Source organism: Clytia hemisphaerica, unplaced genomic scaffold (genome assembly GCF_902728285.1).
Source record: "Clytia hemisphaerica strain Z4C2 unplaced genomic scaffold, Clytia hemisphaerica genome assembly, whole genome shotgun sequence".
NCBI classification, from domain to species: Eukaryota; Metazoa; Cnidaria; class Hydrozoa; order Leptothecata; family Clytiidae; genus Clytia; species Clytia hemisphaerica.
Window position 1 is genome coordinate 1,859,704 of NW_027103852.1, and position 20,333 is coordinate 1,880,036.

General features: G+C 33.7%; 1 protein-coding gene across 3 annotated transcripts in view; it reads left to right on the forward strand.

Moving 5' to 3' along the window:
* The window catches only part of LOC136807997 (leucine-rich repeat and IQ domain-containing protein 1-like), a 30,806-nt gene extending 13,937 nt beyond the window's left edge, over nucleotides 1–16,869 (forward strand). The window contains exons 21-30 of one of the 3 annotated variants that reach the window (XM_067064632.1): nucleotides 1,865–1,930; nucleotides 2,260–2,343; nucleotides 3,347–3,496; nucleotides 12,693–12,875; nucleotides 13,197–13,305; nucleotides 13,639–13,829; nucleotides 14,803–14,959; nucleotides 15,149–15,223; nucleotides 15,569–15,739; nucleotides 16,215–16,869. In XM_067064632.1, coding sequence (XP_066920733.1) covers nucleotides 1,865–1,930; nucleotides 2,260–2,343; nucleotides 3,347–3,496; nucleotides 12,693–12,875; nucleotides 13,197–13,305; nucleotides 13,639–13,829; nucleotides 14,803–14,959; nucleotides 15,149–15,223; nucleotides 15,569–15,739; nucleotides 16,215–16,792 — 1,764 coding nt within the window. In that variant the 3' untranslated portion in view covers nucleotides 16,793–16,869. Of the gene's footprint in view, nucleotides 1–1,864; nucleotides 1,931–2,259; nucleotides 2,344–3,346; nucleotides 3,497–8,988; nucleotides 9,073–9,275; nucleotides 9,333–9,653; nucleotides 9,747–9,911; nucleotides 9,975–10,132; nucleotides 10,205–10,468; nucleotides 11,567–12,692; nucleotides 12,876–13,196; nucleotides 13,306–13,638; nucleotides 13,830–14,802; nucleotides 14,960–15,148; nucleotides 15,224–15,568; nucleotides 15,740–16,214 lie in introns of those variants that run through there. The other 2 variants (XM_067064633.1, XM_067064634.1) reach the window with 2 other exon arrangements.
* Nucleotides 16,870–20,333: the final 3,464 nt, after the last annotated feature.

A 20,333-nucleotide genomic window follows, 5' to 3' on the forward strand; every position in this document is an offset into this window, starting at 1 on the left:
GCGACAGTCAAACGAGCAGCCAAGGAGCGGTCAAATGAGCACCTACAAGCACCTACGGGTGGTCTTAAGACCGATTTAAATAAAAAATTTGAGTAAGAGCACTAGGCTGCTCGTAACGTACCAAGACCGGTACAATTTTCATGTACTTTAAGTTGCTTGGGGAGTCACAATGGCTTCTGGCTTTTTAACAATTCACCTCTTTTTATTTGCTTTCTTGACTAAAGCTAGAAATTCACATTCTCAGTGACAACGGCAGCATATTAGGTTACGCATGAAACGTCGGAACTTGGGAATCATTTTGAGATATATGAAAAAGTTTCCAACACTATTAAAGAATATAGCTTCAATGCAGAATGACTCTGCAAACTGAAATTGAAGTTGCAAAGGTGTCGTCAAGTTATTTATCTGGTCAATTGCGTCATTTTTAGAAAACAACTCTAAGTCCATCAAATTAAGGGGTGCTTCTGTAACGCAGATACCTAAATCGGTGATCGCCAAAAGTAACAAGAGAAAATGATATGTGCTCATTTTTTTCAAGTGTTTCCGGTTACTGGTGATGATATAACAAATAATCAATGAGTTGCATATGATTCCTGTGAGTTTTATAACGAATGCAAAATACAAGTTGAAAATGCCAACATAGCCTAATGGCTCATAATAGCCTGATCCTGAACCAGATCCACTGAAACTATCATTCCGGGAGTCTTCCACCTCTGATGTTTGATTTGACCATTCTTGATCTCCTGATATGTAAATATCTTCGCCTGACATGACACAGTCACTAAAAAAAAGTAGGCTTGCTTCGACCTTCTTCAAAATTTCATCAGTCAAATTGATGGTAGGTCACGTTGATGATCCTTTTAAGCAGTAAATCTTTAAGCTATTTTGTTGAGGCTTTTGTTTTAAATATATATTAAAGTTATATACTATTGTCGAATGAAGTTTAATAATGTGTTTTATTTCAATACTAATAGTTTCACGCCGTGGAGACAATCATCAGTTGAAAATAAATTATTTTTTTAACTACTAGAGTTCGTTTTAAATGTTTACGAAGAACAATGTACTGGTTTCTTTTGACAACAATTGACGGCAGTCTTTTATTAAAGTTATAAAAAGAACATCCTGCTAAAGCCCGTGTTTTTTTTAATCAAGAATAAGATAAACATTTCCTCCTTCTTTTTTGCCTTTCAATAATCGACGTCAAGGAAACTTTTTCATATGTTTATTTAGATTTTTTGTAGAAAATGTCTTTACGTTCCTCTTTGGTTCAAAGAATTCGACTGCGAAAAAAATTTTTTGTTCATTTTCATAGCTCATTAATAAAAAATACCAACAGCCGGTATCTTTCGGCTTTGTCTTATGATCTTCTTCGTGACTACTGTGATTTAGTTATCAAAAGAAATCCGCTGAAAATAAAAAGGGCCAGTGCAGTCTGTTTCTCTATAACATACCCTTCATTCTGACATTTTTCCTAAACCTTATTAGGGGATGCTTGGAAAAAAGGAGGCAACAATAAAGTTTCAATTTGGCACAAACTTTTAAAATAGTTTGGGTTAATACTTTCAACGTTAGTGAAACACGCTTTTTTTTATAAAATTAAAATACACTTTATAAGAATGCTGAAAATGATGAATGATTTATGCTTGAGACGTATGTACTAAATGTTAAATCTAGTCTGAATTAGGATTCTAACTTAGGAATGCTTGTAGGAATACTTTAGAATGATTTCCCCAAAAAGTTAAGAATATCCATGATGAAATGGATTTACACCATTCTTGTAAAAAAAAAGGCGTGTATTGAAAAATCAATTTCTGCTTAATTTCAAATAGGTTCTTATAATTTTCGTGTTTCATTACATCCTTAGGTTGAAGAGAAACAACGAAAAGCCGATGAAGCAAAGGAAAAAGCAAGACTGGAAGAGGAAAAAGAGGTTCATAATGAATTATTAATCATTCCATATTAGGTGGCCTAATCTTGGAAAGAAATAGCTTTTCCACAACTGTTTGGTGTAACCGAAATATTTACCAACCAATTCAATTCATAATTCATGCACTGCAATGTTTTGTGGAAGTAGTATTTATTTAGTCTTCTCAAAGGTGCCATAAGTTAAGTTGAACGGTTTTAAAGAGTGGTTTTAAAGCATGGTTTTGGTCTTTAAAGAGTGATTACTATTAACTGATTAACGGGAAGATTCGGCCAACATTCTAAAAATTGTCAGTTAATCTAATCTAATCTAATCTTAACCTATTTGTGTTGCAGGCAAAACGTATTGAAGAACAACAGAGAAAAATGAAAGAAGAATACGGAAAAGAGAAAGAATTACAGCGTCAAAAGGAAGAAGAGGTACTCTGATTTCCACCCTCCTCATAAACGCAGTGTAATGGTAGAGCAGCCGGCTACGGTGTGCAAGGTCATGGGTTCAATTCTTAGCCGGGTCATACAAAAGATTTCATACTTAGTACAAAAATGGTATTTGATACCCATCTTTATGATGCTCAGCAATTAAGAGAGGCATCAAGGGTAAGTAGAGGAATCCAGGGAGAAAGAGTGGCACCCTCCCCTACATTCCGGTTTATAGGCTATAGAGGAGCCTTTGGGTTGCCTCTGACTTCAGTCGCATACTTAGTTACTAGTTACACATACGTTTCTATAACCCATCCTACTGGGTATAAAGAAATTCCTTAACAATGGGCCCTGCTATTGTTCCTAGTCAAAGATGGGCTTTGATTTTTTTCCAATTACACTTTATCTTGTTGGTTGTACTGATTACTTAGAATAAGGAAGCTTTTTAGCTATTGTCATGACTCTACAATATAATTTTCATCTGATATTTTCCTCGTACTGATGAAAACAAATACACGTTTTTTTTTATTATAACACCTAAAATTTGGCTGAGCCTGGATGTGCTTTTTTTCGGCAGTTTTCAGCCTAAAATGTTCTTAAATGCGTTACTTTTTAATTTTTCAGACTACTCTAAATCGACAATATCATGCAAAATAAAGAGCACTTAAAATTGGTGAAATTTGGACAATATTTGACTCTCGATTTTAGAAAATCCATCCCTAAGTTCGGTTAAAACTGCTTGAAAAGAGGAAAAAATTGTAGTTTCTTGTCATTTTTTTTCCAAACTGAAGCTGGGCATGTTCTTACGATGGTCTTAATTTTTCGACGAATTTCAGCCTCAATGTTCTTATAAACTGGGTTATAATAAAAAATAAAACATGTATCCATATGGTGACAGGAAATTATCATTATAGCTAAGTGATATTAGAGAAACCTAACACCGGCTTCGTTTGATATCTTTTGTTTGTCTTTATAACAAAAGTGAACCGTCTCTTATTCAAAGGTGCGAAAAAAGAATGAAGAACTCAAAATGATGGCTGATAAGAAACGTTTTGCAGAGGAAGCAAAACAAAAACAAATTGACGCAGAAATGGAACAAGAGCTGAAAAGACAGGCTCAATTGAAGCTACAACAACAGCAAAACCAAGAAGCGGTATGTGAACTCTTACTCTGTACCAGAGTGTATCTCACGTTTATCGCTTCGTAGTACACTCTGTGTGCATTGTCTGTTTGATAAAAATTTTCCCGTACGGAGACCTCTGCGATGAAGTATAATTTTAAAATAAAATGGCAGCGAATGCTACAAAAATTGTAAACAAAGGGATGGGGTCAATGATTGGGGATCACTTTCTAAGCATGTTTTGGCTGTTTTTAAATGTTTTGAGCCAAACTAAAAGCTGAAAAGTAACGAAGACAATTGTCTAACAAAAAATTATTTCCCTATATTTTCGATGTAGTCCGCCAAAGAAAAATAACATTTTTTACAAAAGTTATGCCAACAAAACAAACTATAGCCACTCTACATAGATCAAATACCGTAAAGGGAATACTGAATTTGAACATAAAAACATACAGAGATACTGTGAGTACATTTTTTTGCAAAGAACTGAAGTTAAAACCACTTTAAAAACAAGATTCCAATCAAACAACTTCTCTCTCACGTTCGTGAACTCAAAGATACAAAATGTAAACAAAAAACATTCGATTTGTGCAACAAGAGTTATTTTGCAATGGAATATCTTCATTTAGAGTTCTCTTTTATTCCAATTATCAAGAATGCTTGTTATGCCACTATTTTTCGACAAATTTCTATACTTTCTGACAATTCTGACGGCCATTTTCTCTTATCGCCTCCGATTTCTCGCAAAACTTTAACAGCACTCCATCGCAGCGGTTGGTTTGAGAAATCTCAAACCAGAAAAGACAATGACAACAGACCCTCTACGGCAATGAATTTTGAAATTAGCCGTAGATATCGGGTCTGTGTACAGACAAGTGAACTCTAGACATACATTTAAACGTTAAAAATGTCTTCTCGGTTAATTTCAGTAAAAAGAAAAGATTTCAAAATATTTTCCCAAAACTGAACGAACGATTGAAATAGTCTAACCATGTGCTTGGTGGAAAATATTTTTGAAAAATTAATTAGCGATTTGACGCGTATAGTGTCAAAGAGTAATAAAAGACAGACACTTTATCTTAACATACCAGACATCTGTCTTACTTTCATGTATTGTTCTTAACTTGCTATTACGCTTTCGAGTTCTATACAGGGTGTCCGGAAAAAAAGTATCGAGTCGTACCACTTCTATAGAAAGAAGGTTCTTGTGTGTGTTTCACTAAATTTGCAATGTTTATCAAAGTTTCTCTATGTGTCATATTAATTGTCATGAGACATCTTTTATGAATAGCTTTTACAAAAAACAATTCTTAATAACTTTAACGTCATGAAAATTGCAAAGAAAGTTAATTCTTTTTAATCATAATTACTGTTGTAAAAACGATTATTGCTGTGTTGGTATATATTTTCTTACATTTTGTTTAACACACGCAACAACCTTCTACTCAGAATCATGTTTGAACTCGATACTTTTTTTCCGGACACCCTATGGAATAGTAAAGAGAAGATTGTAGCTTAATTAAAATTCTCGCAACTTTTTTCTGTTATATATGTATAACATTTCAGAGAGTGTGAATTGCCTTTATTATGTATCCATAATCATTTACTTCAAATCCCTGGCCTTCTCCGTTGTTAAAAAAGAGACTGTATTTACGAGAAGATTTCCAGACAAAAAGAAAAAGAAAGCAATGAAGATTTTAATTTACCATAAACGATCATTTATGACCAATTATGACAAAATTACAGAAAACTTATTTTTTCATACTTTTTTATTTTGATCGTCATTAAAAAGTTCCTGAAACTTCTGATAGAAAGTCATTTTTTGGTAGTTAGAATAGTGAATGAAAAAATGAAAATCTGATTATTGTTTTTATCAACGTTCTTGATATGAATTGATGGGGGTAAATGAAGCAAAAGACGAAATTCATTGTTATGACTTAGGATGCATGTACGTACGAAGTGTACGACTAAGAAATTATTCTAAATTTCGATTTCATAAGGGTTGGTTCTCGTTAGTCAGCCGCTACTACAGCCTGAATAAAATTTTAACAATAAACTTTTGTACATTTTCCTCACAAACATTCTGATGTAATGGAAAGCAATACAGAGTTTACAATATCAACGAATAGCTCTTTTATCTTTGGTACCATATTCACTCTAATGACACCCATTGGATGTTTTGGTAATATTGCATCCATTATTTGTTTGCAAAAGACAACCCGACTTCAGCGAACCAAAATTGATAGTTTATTGAAATCACTTCTTGTGTCAGATCTATTGGTCTCTCTCACAGTTTATCCGCTCAGCGCATATCTTCAATTCACCAGATACCGAGACGTCCTGTCAACTCTGGCGAACGTGGTGTTAACATTGAGTTTGACATCGATCTCGTCTATAACTGTAGTCTTCTTAGCTGTCATCAAATACATCAAGATGTCCAGATTCACATCTTTTGATCGGATCGTCACCAAGAGACGATTGAAAATAATGATTGCCACTTCATGGATTGTCCCTATAGGTGTAATTTCACCATATGTAGTCAGTAGTAACTACAACGCTGGATTCTTCACTATGATCACATGCTTATCAACTTTGATTATTCTCCCTATCTTTTCACCCGTCTATGTGATTAGTATTCAATGGTTAACGGTTTACGCTTTCGAAAGTAAGCCGATCACGAACGGTCTACTTTCTTTTTCTCTTTCGCTATTTCGCAGCGTAACCGATGCTTATCGGATCTGATTTTGATGAACCAGTACTGAGTTCATCAATCGTGGTAGATTACTTGACATGCTTGAATCTTTCAAACCGAACAAGATGGCGGACTCAAATTTCGTTTTGCCGAGCATGGAGAAAGGATTCTTTGAAGGTTTGTGAGTTTCTTTTCAGTTTGGATTTCTTTTTAGTATTGAGACTGTCATTGGTAACAAAGCACTGAATTCTATGTTCTATGTTTTTCTTTTGGGTCGATTTTTTGGGTTCTAATCACTTGCTTTCTCTATGGCTGCTGGAATGGATGGGGGCACAAACAGGGATGAAGGGGTGTGGTGCCATGTAATGTGTGAAGGGTGGGTTAGTTAGCAGCTGTGCTGCTTTACAATGAATGCTAATGTTTTTCAAACTGAGTACACACTGAGTATCAAGGAGACAGTACCTTGTTAGAGAAAATCCATCGATCACATATATATCGATCCGTGTCATCGAGCCGTTCCGATGATCGATCCTATCGAACGCAGGCGTCTGGTACATACAGAATCCTTCTGGGCATATATTTATAGGAAAAAATTCCATAATTCAAAGTAGTGCAGAGCCAAGAAAAGTCAATTGTTTTACACCTGACAGCCTTTCTGGCATTTCTAGGGCAAATAGGGAGGTTGTTCGTTGGGACTTTTGGCACGGAAAATATAGGAACGAAATCAAATGCGAAGATTCAACAGATCATCACTTACTTTTTTTAAAACCAAAAATGCTCATTGTTTTTTTCACAATACTTAAAATTTATCAGAGAAAATACACAAAAAAACTGCATCAAGTTTCCTCTTTTAGGTAGTTCAAGATATATCACTTTTTTGATGCAATGTCAAAAAAATGAAATTCCGATGATCGCGACATGTAAATTTTCAACACCCAAGATCATGGGGTCCTCCAGCTTTTTGGCCCCCCCTAATAAGAGCTAAAATCCCCCATCTGGCCTTCCCCCCCCACATGTCTTTAAAATTCGTGCTCCCCCCAATTGGGAAATCCCCCTAACCGTATTGTATAAAAGGGTTTCGAAGTGATGATCCAGACTCGCCTCAATTCGCAAGCTACTATAGCAAAAAAAAGACTTTCCCTAGAAAGACAGGCTCATAAGTCTGAATGCCCAAACACACCAGGAAGGTCTGTATTTATCCTATTACTCCCCCCCACTAGGTAGGGGAATGAATATACCCCCTATTCGCCTTTCTTCCCCCATCAAGCTTGAAAATTTCACTTCCCCCCTGGCACCAAAATCTGATTCCCCCCATCTTTCTGGGGGGGGGATGATCCCATGAAGATCGCGAATGAGCTGGATGAGATATATTAGACTTGCAGTTTTTTGCAAAGAAAGCAGGAAAGATGGAACTACAGTCTGCTAGGTGATAGCCCTTTTCATAACCTACGGGCCATTCACAATTTTGAAAAAATAGAAGAAAATTGATTATACTTCAAATTAAGTCACTTACCTCATTATCGGGTAAAAGGAACTTTACAAAATATTGCCATCTTTCGTGTCATATAATCTCAATTTATTTATTTTGATCTTTACACTTGAAAATTTTGACAGAGGTGCGGTCGTTATCAGAAGGCAGAGCTTATTTGAAAATTTTATTTTTCACAGCGCTTTCATTGTGCATTTACCACTCTTCAGATTTGAATTTTCAGGCGTAAACTTTGCTTTTAGGGTTTAATGAAATTGGATCAGTAACTACATAGTTGGCCCTGTATTTTTACAGTGCTGCAAATAAAAAATGAAAAATGCTGGGGGCTTTACCCCTTTACCTCCTAGAGTCAATTGGATGACATACTTATATGGTCTTGGGAAACTTGATGAGCTGTTATGCTCATTTTTAGGATTCTGTAATATAGACATCTTTCTATTAAGAAAAACCTAGAGAAAACGCAACCAAAACGTTTCGGATCAATAATTCCTTCAGGATTTTACCTCCACAACGAAAAGTACTTTCCCAGCAAAAATGTAGCCAAAACGTTTCAGACTTTGATCAATAATTCCTTCAGGAATTTACCTTCACAAAGAAAAGTACTTTCCCTGCAAGAAACGTGATCTCTTCAGGAATTTACCTTCAGAAAGAAAAAGTACTTTCCCTTGCAAAAAACGTGACCAAGACGATTCAAAAATCGACGAATAATCAAATCTCAGAAAAGTATAAATAACGAAGCAAATCAAGAAGAAGGCAGATCTGAATTGGAGGAGCAACAGGAGAGATATATCACAAGACGAGTCAACATTGGAATGGGAAGGAAAACAAATTAGAAAGAAACTAAAGAAGAAATATTTTATTGTATGTACGACTGTGAAAAGAAATAAGAAAAGAGTCTAGGAAAAGATTAATTAAAAGTAAGGGAACCCCGAAAATATTTACGTCTCAATTTATTGTTTGAAAGTTTGGAATAATTGGAATATTTGAATTAACAGTAACAAAAAGCGCTGTGGTCTGAACAAATTTGTGCAGCAATCATTCCTAAAATAGAAGCAAAAGATGCTGCCACACGTAGGAAGAAACTTAAAAGAATCAAAACAAAACAACAGGTGAGTTTTGAAAGACAAGCAAATCTAGCCATGCAAAATTTGTGTTTATTATGATTTGATGATAATAATGATACTGGAGCTAAGATGCTTGTAGATGGAAATTTGATTGAACATCAATGGTTTGCAATATTTTGTATTCTTTTCTGGTATTCTTCAAATAAATCCTCCTTTAATGTTTCCTTAACTTAATAAGTATGATCATTTTCAATCATGATTTTTTTGTTATATTAATTAGAATAAGTTCGAAGGGTATGTCAAAATCTATGACATGGAGGCTACTTTGAAAGCAATTGAAGAAGATCTATCAAAAACGTTTAAGGTTTATTACTTATTAATTTATTACAAATACCAAATTTGTTATTCCTATTTCTTGAAATTTGCAGAATTCATGAAATTCTTAGAATATTATCTTACATAATATTTATCAGTTTGCTTCAAATTTTCTTTGTCTCTAGTACTAAAACTATTTGGTCATTTTGATAGAAGGAAAAAAGTACAGACTTTTGAATTCCTTCATTATAGGTTACTTTGAGTCTTGAAATACCTAAGCTTGATTTCATAAAAGATTCAAATCAGAAGGTAAATGGATATTCTTTTTACTTTTTTGTTACCTTGTTACTAAAATAACTTGTGTAAAACACATTGATGAAGGTGTCTATGGAGCACTTAATGATAACAATCAGGCTCAAGTGCTAAATATTAGGTTTTTTAATAATATCAAGGTTATTGATATCAGATGTTGAACAAAAGAATTTGATTGAATATAAAGCAAGGGATGATCTTTTCTTAATAAACTTTGCTTACATATAGATTGAATACAAATGACACTCAAAATGCCTTGAGGCAATGTTTTGATATATTTACACAATTTGATCATTTGGTTTCTTTCCTATTTTTAAGACAATCACACACAAAATAGACGAGGGAAATGAAAATAAGATAAGTGCAGACAAAGTTGATGAAGAATATAAAGATATTGAGGTTACAACAAAGGTTGAAATAGTTCTATTCTCCTTTAAACAAAACTATTACAAATACACTTTGCCAAAACTAAATTTAAACAAATCTAAGATATTTGCTTATATGCTTTCAAGGCATTTTTCATACTTATTTTAATCATTTATGAAAAAACTTTAACTTTGAGCCCTTTTTTTAAAGAGAGCTGAACATCAAATGAGTGGAGGAAAGGAAAATTGGATAAATGCAGATGAAAACATCCAGGTTATATCTAAGCTTATTGGTTTTATTCTCTTTTAAAAAATTTCATTTGATAATGTTTAGCAAAAAAAGTTTTTATTAACAAACAATCTGTTTCTTTTCCATGCATTCAAAGGCATTCTTTGTCTTATTTATTGAATTTTGAGCCTTTTTTATCTAAGATGACTGATCACCAAATGGACCAAGAAAGTGAAAGTGAGATAACTCCAGATGAAGAAATTGAAGACATCGAGGTTATTACCCACATATTATTCTTTTCTTGTCAAAGTTATTTATTGTTTAGAAATAGGCAATATTTCTATCATCACGTTGAGGACTGACCATGAACTTGGTGAACTAAACATCTAGCACTCATGAGAACTGACATAAAAAAGCAAAAAATAATTAATCTCATGTTTCATGCTTTAGAGGCATATTTTATGTTGACAAGAGGCAGGCAATTTGAGTTCAATATCTCATGCACATACAAAAGCATTAATTAATTTTGCATTTTTAAGACCACTGGAGCACGAAAAAGATTCAGATGGACAATCAAAGAGGATCCTTCAAAAGACGGCAAACAAAAACAAATTGACAGGCTCAAAAGAGTAAATGCAAGCCAAGCTTATACAATCGACTTACTCAAAGAAAAAAATGCTTCTTTGACTCTGCGAAATGCTAATTACACGCATTTGAGAATGCTCGAGCAGTTAGGAGAAACACGCTCTTCGTTAATGGTAGACGCCTCCCTTTTCTCCAACTCGTTTCATTCTGGTGATGCCATCTTACAGCAGCAAAGTTCAGATATTCTTGACCCTTCGACTTTTCAGGATTTAGCAGTAAAAATATTACCCTGTGGTACTTTTTCTTCCATCAAAAAATTATCCTTTTCAACCAAAGAATCTGTAATATTGAAAACTCTGAAACCAGATAGTTTTGGTCTCCAAAGCTTAGCTGTTTTGAGTCATGAACATCGTCTCTTGAAATTTGTTGGAACTCACTCAAATATAGTTTCAACACTTGGTTTGGTAAATTCAAATGGGTCGTTCTCTCATGTTATGAGTTTTGAGATTGGTATGACTTTGTTTGAAATGACTCAAAAATCTATTTCAGTCAGTTCGCTTGCAGAATTCAAATCCATTATTGAAGGTGTTGCAAATGGACTGAACTTTTTATTCGAAAAAGGTGTTATACACAACCATCTTGTCCCTGAAAATGTGATTGTCAGGGAAGGATTTTCTAAAATCATTGGATTCACTTTTGCTTGTAGGGTATATTCTTGTAAAAAAAACATTCAAAATGTGCTCTGCAAGTTCGAAGATGCGAATCACTTGGCCCCAGAATTATATCATGGTTCACCTGTGAGCTTTTATTCGGATGTTTATGCATTTGGTATGTTGCTGATGAAGATGTTAGAAATGAAATTTGCCTTCACCATGAACACATTCTTCAGATCAAGGGTAGATTGCTATGCTGATAGCTGTATGTATACTGCAGACTTGAGACCACCGCACAAATTTTTAGCTTCAAAAACGAAACAAATGCTGTACTATAAGATTTAGTAACTTGTTTTTTGTAAGAATCATACTTACACATTTAGGATCATTTCTACATAACACCAAGAATTTCATTTTTCAGGCTAAAATAACTAAACTATTTATATTTTTTGGGAACTTTAAGTGTGAGTTTGGCGCAATTTTTGATTTTTTTTTCGTTAAGCAATTTATCAACCTTATTCCACTGAAATCAAGGAGTTTATAAAGTATATTAAAGGAACTTATTTTAGCACAAACTAGTTTAAGTGACCAGCAAAAAATTTTGAAATTTAAGAACTTACGCGTTTTCTTTTAATAAGAACCAGTAAATTTTGGCTGAGGCTCACTTGTTCTTAATTTTTCAAAGTTTTCAGGCTTAAATATTCTTTAGCTGTTTTTAAGATCTGGAATTTCTTGTCTTCAACTTTGTAACCCTGATCAGTCCCAATTCCGAACTTCAATTTTTGAAGAGAAATAAACTGAGATGTGAGAAGTACTTTTTTACCACAGTAAATAAACAATAACTTCGATTGTAATTGGCAAAATATTGGGTATTTTGAAAGAGATATGCATTTCTTGATTCATTCAGAACCAGAATTAATTTATTCTAAAACATGTTCAGAAAGTTCTGAGGCTGAGCTTGTTCTTAAATTGTTCTTCAGTTTTGGGTAATTTTCAGCCTTGTGTTCTTATTAAGTTGTTCTTATAAATATAAAAAAGGTATTTCAATACTCAAATTCTAAAAAAATTAAAGGAATTTAATCTATATACCAAAGTGAATTATAAAGTAAATACCAGGTTAAAATAAGCCTTCTCATAAATTATGTCACGAGGAACGCTTGCCTCATTTTCTAGATATTGATTCCTATTGTAATTTATTTCCAGAGGTGCTCAAAAAAAGTTTACTCTATGTATCAAAGAAACACTAAATAATCAAGGGATTTAATCACCTTGGTAATCGTTTCAAAGCGAGGCAGTCGTTGTACTCAAAATAATTTATGAAAAGGCTAGCTACTTTTCAATTGATGAAAAGTGGAACTTTTTGCAACCGAAATCTCTTATTAAGGACTTCGATTACTAAAGTTCACAAAACTTAGTTTAAGCATTTTGGATCTCCAATTTATACTTTACAATGGGATCGATTCACTTTTTTCACAGTACAGAATTGCAAAGGGGTGATAGATATCCTTCATTATTCTATTTTTAGTTCATTGTTGAGAAAATGTCTGAAAAACAAAAAAAAAATTATAAAAAAACACCAGAACAACTTGAGATTTTACAATCATATTATGATCAAGGAATGACGAATTACCGAACGGACAACTTGGAGGCGAGAAGTCTGTTATCAGAGGCAGTCATCAAGACTTCGTTATCTGAAAGTCAAGTGAAGGTATGTAGGAAGCTTGATTCTATCAAAACAAAATTCTTTCATCATGTCAAGTTTAAGTTCATTAGACTTTTAATTATCTTGATGCAGAATTGATTGACCGTACAGAAAATATATAACATGATATGCTATCAAAATATAACGCACAAATTAGCATTTGGGGATACCAAATTTTGAAAATTCATCACAGTCAGAGTCCTTTAATCTGTCTCTACACATTTCATTTACACATGAGAAAGATGACCTTCCAATGTCTATTTGCCTGATTTTGTAAAGGTTCTTACTGATTATCTGTTAATTAAATTTTGTATTACTGTTTTCTAGCATTGGATCGACAGCAAAAAGAAGAAACCAACTGAGAAAGTTAAGATCAGGACGAGGAAGGCTAGAGGTGTTGATATATTCAAATCAGAATACATGCAGGATGCCAAAAGTATAACATTACTAAATTGTCTTTTTATGTATTTGCAAATCGTACACGAGCTGCACGAGCTTTGGTTTTATTTAACATTAACTTTATATTTATTTTAGTAACTGAATCCCAGACTAAGAAGCTGGATTAATTAGAGCTTATTCATATGATAAAATCTTTCGATGAGGGACACCCTCCCTCTCTCTCACCCCCCTCTCTCTCACTCTCCCTCTTTCCCTCCCTCTATCTATCCCTCCCTCTATCTCTCCCTCCAATTGACATTTAATAGTTAATACATTGTTCCATTGAGAATGAGAACTTTTGGTAATAATACTCTTTTCTCCTCTATTTTAGAAAATGAAGAAATGTATAACCCTAACGAAGCTCTCACTAGAGCTACCATCGAGTGGAATCTACTGTCGAGCGATGAAAAGGAAAATTATAATTCCCGTGCAGTTGATATCATACCTCCTAAGTTTGATGAACTTTCAGCCGAGGCTCAAAAGGTTAAAATTTCAATGACGAGGAGGAAGATTATCGCGTTGGTATGTAACTGACCTAAATAATTTTTTGTATGATTTTAGATCAATCTTATCACAATAAGACTTCAAAGTCAAATGACAAACTGTACATAGTCTGATGAAATGTAACAAATGTCATCCAATAATACTCAATTCTATGGAAAGCAATGATAAAATTGACTTGATTGCTTCATTTTAGCCTTAATAAAAAGCGTTAGAATTTCGTAAAACTTTGGAAGCTGTCTTTAAAATTGCTTTAATTTTGATTTCATATGGGGGTAGAGGTTTTTTTGGAAAAAGGAGGGGTATTCAATAAAGGAGGAGTAAATTTTAAAAGGGAGGGGTACAGACACCGTTGCACACTATAGGGATTGATAATTTCAAATTCAATGAACGGGGAGTAATTGCCGGGGGAATGGATCGAAGCCCTTCAATCTAGTAAATTTAGGCTGAAATATGGCTAGTTAGAGCCAAGCAAGGACTTTCCCTGTAAAGTCTAGACTTTTTTCAAAAATAATTAACCGGGAGTCCTAAATCAGCTCTACTTAAATCCAAGTCTGGATCGATCTATAATTCTACATACAAGCTAGTGGAAAACACTGCCAATATAAACCGGGTCTTAATGGTGCCAATTGTGCCAACACGTATATATGTGCATTGACCTCAGTTTAATAGCAAACTACTAAACTGAGGACTGAAATGAGATTCGAATCGTGCCACCCATCAAGTCATACCAAAGTCCATGGCACACAGTTTCTGCCCCTTAGAATTAGGGAAGGCAAAAATGCCTTTAAATTTTAAAAGAATTTAAAATAAGGGGTTAGTTTTCATGAGCCCTTTGATACTTCAAAACCTTGAAGGGAGAATTCAGCTGATAGTTTTCAATTGTTAACTGGTTGATCTATTTCCAATAGTTTCAAAACTCACTAATAGCAAGTTAGGAGTGAAAAAGCGTAGTGTACCCGTTTCCCTGCTGAAATTCTTTGTTTCATTTCAGTGCAAAGAAATGGAATCGTACGGAGTTGATCTCCTTGTGCTTGAGGCAGATAAAGAGCGCAGAGGCAAAAACATCACTGCATATGGCAGTGAAAAGGCATACGATTTTTGGGACAATCATGACGATTTGGAATGGGAATTTTCTTGTTTTATGAATGGTTAGTGCCTTTTATTCCGGTCTTCGTGTATAGACAAAAAATCCACCCTTGTTTAACTGATACCTTTCTCTTCCTTCACGGGAAAGTTCTTGCGTTTTTGACGTTTCTAATGGATCGCTAGGTTTATTTACTCTTATTGAAAAATATAACAGTCAATCCAGGTTTATTATCAAACTCTTGTATTTTCAGGAGTATCAACAAAAGAAAATCGACCTCTTCTAAGTGAGCGAAAGGAAGTTGCAAACCTTCTTAACAGTAGATTCCGTAAGTCAATACTATATTTAATTGTATACAGTAATGTATGCTTTTAAATTTGCACCAAAATTAGTTTATATAGATGGCATTGAATGTTGTACATTTTCCGTTAGGCCAATCAATTCTGCATCTCAAAAATTTGAATATTGCAACCTAAATTTCATTGAAGAAGAAATAAATTTAACGAAAAAGAATATTTCAATTTTCAAGACTTCTATTGTTTTACACCTTTATCGGCAAATGGACTTCGGAATCTAAAAACAGATTTTCTGGAAATTTCACAATCTAAGTAAAACTTTTCGTCGGTTTTGACTCTTAATTTCACACACTTAAACCAGTTGAATTCCTTTTCAGGTTGCATGAAAATTGCCACAAGATCCACCGTACCGTATAAGCAGATTTCGGAGGGGCTGTTCGAGGTGCGTGGTCTTCCCAATGGATTTTACTTCAAAAAACCCTCTGCCTGTGCCATCTGGGAACTGGATTTATTGAAGCAGCACATGGATGACATAACTTTCATGAAATGTAAGTGTATTCTTTGTGGTTGTTTTCAAGTTGCATATCTTCAGTTATTAAAGAACATGCATAAAAATTACCAGGGAAGTTAAAACATTTACTGCTGGTAGGTTATGAAAATAAATCTATTTTAAAGTTTTTGTATGCTTTTCTTTTCATAAACCCGTTTTCATTTTATATAAATTTATTTTAAAGTTCCATTATTGAAGGTTACTGAAGGCATATAAATAGCAAATTGAACCTCGATTCGATTTTACCGCATACTTAAAAACTGAGATAAATGCATGCCCATAGTAATGGTATGACTAAAGAACTTAGAAAGCTCATTTTGAATTGCAAAGCACAGAATAATATTACTCATAAAGAATTCCAGCATTACCAATGCATCTGCTACTAGTTTCTTTTTAAATAAATAAAGTCCTTGAATTCATTAGAAAAAACTATCGAATTAGCCTTACCCAATGTATTTTTATTTGTTTTCTAGGCCGACCTGCTAATGTATCATCAAACGTACCATCAAGTGATGCTACAGAAAATGTATCGTCAATTGTGTCGTCAATTGTGTCGTCAAATGTTTCGTCAAATGCTTCGTCAAATGAAAGAATATCAAACAACCACCAAGTACAGACCTCGGAATTAACATCGATAACTTTCGAGGTGTTGGATGAGACCTCGGAATCTAACTTTAACTTAGCTCCTGACTCAAACTTGAACAAGAGAAAAAGAAAATACAAAACCCGGAATAAACCCGAGGCAAAGAAAAATAAAGAAAATGAGTATCAGCAACAAGAACCCTTCGATGACTACTTTTTGAACTTGCTACCAGATGAACAAGTTCCGAACAATGGAGGGTGGAAAGTGACAAAGAAAGAACTTTTGGAAAAAGCCTCCAATGGAGATTATATGGTGGAGACAATCAATAAACATCGGGAAACCTCTGCTGGGATGGAGTATTTGGTCAGATGGGTCGGCTATAAGAATGAAACTTGGGAAAAAGCTGAAAATATTCCAGTTGATGACATTGAGTACTATGGCAAGAGAACTAATTTCAATGGGAGCTAATTTTTGCGTATTTTTCTGTCTTTTTTTTCTCAAACAATTTTTAACATACCACGAACGATAAAAGAATTTTGACAAAAAAGGAGTTGTCAAGCGCAGAAATTAGGTCTTACTAGTAGATCTCTGCGAAATTGGTTCTCTTAGTATTTAGAAAAGTACCATTATAAGTTGGTTCACGATAAGTACGCACTCTTTTTCTTGTGCTTATAACTTTTGAAGCGATTTTTCAATCGTAAGAAGTTTGGTATCGTTGGAAAGATATTAGTGATTGCGAATATTTTAAATGAAGATTTCTTTTTACTTGGACCGTATCTTTTAGAAAATTATAGGGGATATCTTGGTAGGGAGGGTCTTTGCTGAGCAATCAAACTACCTTGGGGAAAAGTTGATCGGTTAAATCATGTCAAATATCTATGAATGCTGTTTGGAGGGTCTTTATAACTTATCGTGAACAGGCTTTTTTCGCGCCTTTACATTGTCTATTTCCAGATCTTTTGTCATAGACGATAACCAAAATGATAATTGACACGCTATAGTTATATGAGCAAAGGCATGTGTTTTCAACCTTTTTTTTTTCCTGCGAGTACTTTAATGCAATCTTCTGGAATATTGTCATTCTCCTAAGTTTAATTTTCTCTACAAATATATCCTGTCAAGATAAAAACAGCGAGAGGGTTGGATGCGAATTTAGCCTAGATAATTGTAACAATAACTTTCAGCCTGTAGTAGATTCATGCGCAATTTAGTCTGTAACTTTTTAGATTTTTTTCTCACAGACCCTCCAGTGGGAACATTGACGTCACTTTTAATTTTGAGGCTGTTGCAGTATTGATGCGCAAGCAGACAAAATTGGTGTATGCAAGTCACCCTAAGTGATGAAAAATCGTGCGGTGGGCTAGTATAGGGTAAATGACTTCGGACTTGAGGTCAATTGTCAAGGCTAACGTCGTGTCCAACCCTCTCGTTGATTTTTTCTTGATCTTTAATCACAACCCTGTAATACAATTGTCAATCACTTCACAGAAAATTGATTTGATGATTAATGCCACGTAGGTGGTCAATATTTTATCAAAAAGACCGATTATGAAATTGACAATACAGTTTTTAACAATGTAAACAATAAGATATATTTGTTAATTGCTTTTAATCATTTTATATTTACATGGCCGTACATGGATTATTAACCTTCTAGACTGGTCTTCACCTGGTCTCCGGCACACGTGCCCTCGGTCAATATTTTCCTAGATAGACTTCTTTCCTTGTGTTTATTTTCATTTAACATGTACACTTAATTAAGCATATTTTTATACATAACACTTTTTTGTTATTTTGAAAATATACATTTACTACTGTAATTAAATGATTCTGATTTCAATTTGTCTTTAATTTCTTAGAACTACAGGGTGGACAAAAATAATGTCACAAAACACTGTCCATAGAAAGTTTGAAAATACCAGCTTGTCTTTGTCTTCAAATTGCATTTTTAATGTTCAGTGACAATGTATTCCTGAAGTATTTTTGTCATTTAAGGATACACTAGGTCTTTTGGAAGAATTTTGCTGAAAAAAATTGAAATAGGCATAATTATTGAACGGGGCACTAATTCAACAAAATGAAGTACCGTTTTGCTCCTCAGAAGGAGGGCGCTTCAGGAAAACATGAATTTCATTCTACGAAGTTTATTCAATTTGGCATGTTAACTCCACAAAGTTTTATTGTACTTTTTGTAGAAAGCGTCACATCTATTGTTTTCGGCGTCATTTTGAAAAAATAACTACATCATCCTTTTGCTAAGTTCTTCTGCTATCCAATCATATAAATCGTTTTAGCAAAAGAAAAAAGACTCAAAAAAGAATCTGTTTGGATAGTCTAAAGGTCTAAATGTACCCTTAAGAACCAAACCATTGTTCGTTGTTCTGTTTTGACGCCCTTGCAAGTTTAAATCTTTCTATTCTCAAGAATGGTTTTCAAAAATATCTTGAACAATGGATTTTTTACGTCATGCCAATTTTTATATGCCATGCATTACACTGGGCAATCATGAAATGACGCGAAAAGGAAAAGAGAATCTCTACGTATATTAAATCTATAGCACCAATTGCTCTGTGAAGTGAATTAGAAGAATTTTTCTTTGATTCTTTTTATTGTCCACCCTGTACGTATATTTCACCGAACCTAAACTTTAAAATGTTTTGACAATTTACAAGTCAACAAAGAAATTGAGTCAATTTGAGTCAAGATAAACTAAAATCTATGAGTTTTGGTATGGAACCTTTTTGAATCAAGAAATGCATACTTGTTCCGAATACCCAATGTTTTGCTAATACAATAACAGTCGATGACCCTTTTCGCAGAAAAAAAAATAGTTTTTAGGTTATTTTTCTTAAAAAATTGATAATAACATCACCATCATGAAATTTGGTAACCGAACCCTAAGAATGCCACTCCAGACATTTTTACCTGTAGATTGTCTATTTTCCCCCAAACCATACCAATACTTGAAATAATGGCAAACTTTTCCTAGGAGTTCACATTAGGCGAGACCAATTTAATTTGTTGTTCTACGGGCGCGACCGACCCAGCATTTTCTGCAAACGAAAAAATAATGATATTGAATTGTGCAACAAATTCTTTTAAAAACTTTTGCACTAAGAATCTAGAGTCATGAATTCTATGTACGAAAGATTTTATTACAACTCCATCAAAGATAAATATTGAATTTTCGAACAAGATTATTTTGAAAATCTTATTCAAGCTTGATTACCTTCCTTGATTCATGAAAATCTTATTTTTATTAGATTCGGTTTGAATTCTTAAACCTATATTTTTTTTTAAAAGTTAAGAAGATACTTGATAAAAGATCTTTCTTCCAAAAAAGCGTGTAATCTTCTTCGTAAAACTTTTCTATTTCCTTTTAAAATTTTCGTTGCGATAATTTTCTGACGCAGAAATAATTATTGAGCTAACGGAAAATGCCACGATATTCTTTAATGGCAAATTTATTAATTGGGCTATTATGAATAACAACCCGTGGAAAGAGCCATTACTAGACATAAAATAAAAAACTGAAAGTTGAAATTTTTTTCTTTCTATACATTAGAGTTTTTTTCCTAGCGTAAAATTAATTATAAAACTAAGGTAAACTCATCGGCAATAGAGACATTTTTCCGGTTTTTATGACTTAAATTCAACTTTTGTATTTTTCAAACTTTCCATAAGAGAAATCTAGCTGTTGAAAATCTTAAAACTCTTTGGATTGGCGAATGTAACATACTTTCATCGATGGAATTCCCTTATACTTTCAAACCAAGTACGGTCTGTCCGTTTTTATTTGGATAATCTTTGATGGTTCTTATGAAATTAGTTAGTTAAAGAAATGAGCAGAACAGTATTGTTAAAAAAACTCGCAATTCCATTTTTTAAAGACAAAAGACATTTACGGATTTTTAAGCGCTTTGAGAGTTGTAGTTGTAACTTAACTTACGATTTGTTTTATTAACCTCTGTTTATGAGACTTGAGTGAAAGTGATCAGTTTTTTAAATG